Genomic DNA, 4768 nt, shown 5'->3' with positions numbered 1-4768 from the left:
CTAAAAACTTTTGACTATGGAAATCCGGAGGATTTCCCTTCGACTAGGTTCGAATCTCCAAGCTAAGTGCTCAGAATTCCAGAACTTCGTCGGATCGACTCCCAGAGAGATTTCTAGGGCAGAACACTGCTCAAAAACCCCAGAATACTCAAGGAGGGAGTCCAAACTGAGTGAAAAAGTGTGGAATGACGTCCAATTGACGTCATATTTATAGGGAATAGGCGCAATACGGCCTACAGGGGCAATACGGCCGTATTGAAATTTTTGAACTTCAATACGGTCGTATTGAAGTTCAATACGGTCGTATTGAAATTCAGAAATTTCAATACGCCCGTATTGAGTTCGCTGCGGTTGTATTGAAGTGTCAATACGGTCGTATTGACTTCAGTACGACCGTATTGAAGTGTCAATACGGTCGTATTGACTTTAGTACGGCCGTATTGGGCTTTTTCCCTCCACTTCCTTATTTTGAGCTATTCTAAGACCTCTAGACCTACAGAGAACCCTCCTAGGGCCTTCGAGGAGTCCTTCTGGCTGATTATCCTTCAGTCTTCGAGAGTCTTCAAGCTTTATTTCCGACCCGGACAATTTTAGGGGTCTACAGCATCCAGAACAGCAGCAATTAGGAAAGAGATTTGTGGTATAAGGCAACTGAATGGAGAGACTTTGTATGAATACTGGGAGAGATTCAACAAGCTGTGTGCTACATGTCCTCAACATCAAATTAGTGAGCAATTATTGATTCAATATTTTTATGAAGGACTAACCTTGATGGATAGGAACATGATAGATGCAGCAAGTGGAGGAGCACTGATGGATAAGACACCAAATGCTGCAAGACAACTCATTTCGAACATGGCAGCCAACACTCAGCAATTTGGATTTAGAGGAGCTGTCAAGGGAGTAAATGAGATGGCAATTGGTGCTGGTTCTAGTTCTGTTTGTGGTGTAGATAATCAAAGGCTGGAAAACAAAATTAATGAGCTAACCACCATGGTGAGACATTTAGCAATTGAACAAAAACAACAGGCGAATGCAGCAAGTGAATGTCCAGCAACAGTTTGTGGCATTTGTTCTTCAGAGGAGCACTATACACATTCATGCCCCACTCTACAAGAAATAGATGCAAATGTTTCTGGAATTTACACCAACCAGCAACAACAATATAGGCCACAACAGCAACAAAATTACAATCCATACTCCCAAACATACAACCCAGGTTGGAAAGATCATCCAAATCTGAAATGGGGGCAACAACAACAACAACCTTCATTCCAACCTTTTGGAAAATATCAGCCTCCATTCAAGCATCAGCAACAACAACCACCAGCACCTCACCTCCTCCTGCACAAAAGAGTGGACCTTCATTTGAGGAGATGATGCAACAGATGGCTGCACAAAATTTGCAGTTTCAGAGAAATATGGATGCCACTGTCCAAGATTTAAAGACTCAAATTGGCCAGTTAGCATCTCAGGTAAATCAGTTTCAATCTCAAGGTTCTGGCAAACTTCCCTCCCAAACAGTTTTAAATCCAAAGGGGAATGTGAGTGCCATTACTTTGAGAAGTGGAAAAGAGTTACCACCAGTGCAGCAACAATCAGTTGTAGCACCAGTGGAATGTGATTCTTCCTTTGCAGGTGCAGCTGAAAATAATGATGCAGCAAAGAGGAGATCAGAGATTCCACTCCCCTTTCCAAATAGACCAGCAAAGAAGAGATTAGAAATTGATACTGAATTGCTGGATATGTTTAGCAAGGTGGAAGTCAACATTCCTCTCCTTGATGCCATCCGACAAATTCCAAAATATGCAAAGTTCCTTAAGGAATTATGTACTAATAAGAGGAAGTTGAAGGGTGATGAGAGAGTGAACATGGGGCGAAATGGTTCTGCATTACTCCAGAAGAAAAATGTGTCTGCCATTATTCCACATTATCTACTTCCAGATTTGCCACAAAAATGCAAAGATCCAGGAACTTTTACTATCCCTTGTACTATAGGGGAAGAAATTTTTACTAATGCTATGCTGGATCTAGGTGCTTCAATAAATGTTATGCCTGCATCTATTTTTAGATCATTGCAGATTGGAGACTTGATTCCTACAGGTGTGAGCATTCAGTTGGCAAACAGGAGCATTGTGCAGCCACTTGGAGTAGTAGAGGATGTGCTGGTCAAAGTAGAAGATCTTCTCTTCCCTGCAGATTTCTACATTCTTGAGATGGAGGATGAGTCATCCAGTCATGCTACATTGATCCTTGGGAGACCATTCCTAAGGACAGCAAGGACAAAGATAGATGTGCATGCAGGGACTCTTTCTATGGAGTTTGGAGATAATCTGGTGCAATTTAATATTTTTGAGGCTATGAGACATCCAATAGAAAACCATTCTGTTTTTAGTTTGGATGTTATTGATTTATTAGTTGATGATTGCACAGATTTTGATGATGATCTACTTGCTGATTTTTCTGATTTTACTGACCCATTATGTACTTGTGATGATGATTCATCTATGTGTGCTATTTGTGCAGAAATTAGTGTTGCTATTTCAGGTGTAGCAGATTTAGCCACATCAATAGATGTTCCACCACCAGCATCTGAGACATTATCTCCATCTTTACCTTCATTGCCAGTACCATCCACTGTGCAGGCACCATCAGTAGAGTTAAAGCCTTTACCTGCACATTTGAAGTATGCTTATTTAGAGGACAATCAAGGGCTTCCTGTCATTATAGCTAGCATTCTTGAATCTAATCAGGAGGAGAGACTGTTGCAGGTTTTGAGAGATCACAGGAAAGCCATTGGTTGGACTCTTGCTGACCTTCCTGGGATTAGTCCTGCTATATGCATGCACCGGATTCTACTTGAGGATGAGTTCCGACCTGTGAGGCAGCCACAGAGAAGACTTAATCCTACTATTTTAGATGTGGTGAAGAAAGAGGTCACAAAGTTATTGGCGGCAGGTATAATATATCCTATTTCTGATAGTAAGTGGGTTAGTCCTGTGCAGGTCGTTCCCAAGAAGACTGGGATGACTGTGGTGAGGAACCAGGATGCTGAGTTGGTTCCAACCAGAGTTCAAAATAGTTGGCGAGTTTGTGTGGACTATAGAAGACTTAATCAGGCAACTCGCAAAGACCACTTCCCTCTTCCATTCATCGATCAGGTGTTGGAGAGGTTGGCAGGTAAATCACATTATTGCTTCTTAGATGGATTTTCAGGGTACATGCAGATTCATATTGCACCAGAGGACCAACACAAGACCACATTCACCTGTCCATTTGGCACATTTGCTTACACTAGGATGCCATTTGGTCTATGCAACGCTCCGGCCACTTTTCAGAGGTGTATGGTAAGTATATTTTCTGATCTATTGGAGAGTTGCATGGAGGTGTTTATGGATGATTTTACAGTTTATGGTTCTTCATTTGATGCATGCTTAGAGAGTCTATCTAGGGTATTAGATAGGTGTATCCAAACTAACCTTGTGTTAAATTTTGAAAAATGTCATTTTATGGTCACACATGGTATAGTTTTAGGTCACTTAGTCTCTAGTAGAGGCATTGAGGTTGATAAGGCTAAGATAGATATCATTGCTTCTTTACCTTACCCCGCTTCTGTGCGGGAAGTACGTTCTTTTCTTGGACATGCAGGTTTTTACAGGAGGTTCATCCAAGACTTTAGCAAGATTGCACTGCCACTGTCCAAGCTTCTACAAAAAGAGGTGGAGTTCATTTTTGACCAGCCTTGTCAACTAGCCTTTAAGGAGTTGAGGAAGCGGCTTACCACCACACCTATTGTACAGCCGCCTGATTGGGAGCTTCCATTTGAGCTCATGTGCGATGCATCCAACTTTGCACTTGGGGCTGTTTTAGCTCAGCGAGTTGGGAGGCTTTCGCATGTCATTGCTTATGCCTCTCGTACATTGGATGCAGCTCAAGTCAATTACACCACCACTGAGAAGGAGCTTTTAGCTATTGTATTTGCTTTAGATAAATTTCGTTCATATTTGCTTGGCTCCAAGATTATTGTGTTTTCTGACCATGCAGCTTTGAGATTCCTGTTGAAGAAGCCTGATGCTAAACCCAGATTGATCAGGTGGATGCTTCTTCTTCAGGAATTTGATATTGAGATCAGAGATAGGAGTGGTTCATAGAGTTATGTTTCTTTTATGTCACATTAAAAAAGTTTGTCAAGAAAATTGTTAAACACACTTCCTATTAGGTTTCCTAGAGTCTTTGTTTTGTCGCTGAAATTTGTAACACTTTTTAAAGCAGAAAAACAGAGGCAAAACAGAGGTATAAGTGTGCTTAATACATTAGAAAAACAAAAGAAAAGAGTGCTTGAATTTGACCTAAAAAGATTGTACAAAATTGTGAAGCACTAGAAAAAAAAAACAATTTCAATTGTGTACCTCTTATTTTGTGGAATTTATTTGGCAGTAGTTTTAATTCTTCAATTCCAAGATTATTACATGTTTAAAAGGCATTAAAATCCTATTCAAAAAGAAAAAGGAAAATTTTAAAAGAATTTACAAAAAGATTCATAAAGAAAGAGTACAAGAAAAGCCAAGGAGTATAAATTTTGTGTGAAATTGCTCTCGGATTTTGCTTTGCTTGCCTTGTAAATTTTCTGTCCAGCCACATATTGATTGTTTGAGTCTTATTTTATTTTGTAATCTTAGATTTTAATTTTTTAATCCACTCTAGAGTGTAGACCCCTAAAATTGCCCGGGTCGGAAATAAAGCTTGAAGACTCTCGAAGACTGAAGAA

The 4768-nt window shown here is 40.2% G+C and overlaps 1 protein-coding gene and 1 non-coding gene across 2 annotated transcripts; one reads left to right on the top strand and one right to left on the bottom strand.

Annotated features, from left to right (window-relative positions):
- Positions 1-620: 620 nt before the first annotated feature.
- Positions 621-725, bottom strand: LOC145958498 (small nucleolar RNA R71). The gene has a single exon (XR_014434339.1). It is a non-coding gene; the product is annotated as a small nucleolar RNA R71 (small nucleolar RNA).
- A 663-nt stretch (positions 726-1388) lies between these two features.
- On the top strand, positions 1389-4151 carry LOC145957980 (uncharacterized). The gene has a single exon (XM_083074425.1). The coding sequence runs from the start codon at positions 1389-1391 to the stop codon at positions 4149-4151; it is 2763 nt and encodes a 920-aa protein (XP_082930551.1).
- The last annotated feature ends 617 nt before the right edge of the window (positions 4152-4768 follow it).

The sequence above is a fragment of the Cajanus cajan genome, chromosome 5, assembly GCF_000230855.2.
Source record: "Cajanus cajan strain Asha chromosome 5, NIPB_CcT2T_4, whole genome shotgun sequence".
Lineage (NCBI taxonomy): Eukaryota > Viridiplantae > Streptophyta > Magnoliopsida > Fabales > Fabaceae > Cajanus > Cajanus cajan.
This window is presented reverse-complemented; position numbering and strand designations above follow the sequence as displayed.

Excerpts from the sequence above, each read along its gene's own strand:
- LOC145957980 (XM_083074425.1), top strand. The coding sequence starts at position 1,389 with ATGGCTGCACAAAATTTGCAGTTTCAGAGAAATATGGATGCCACTGTC.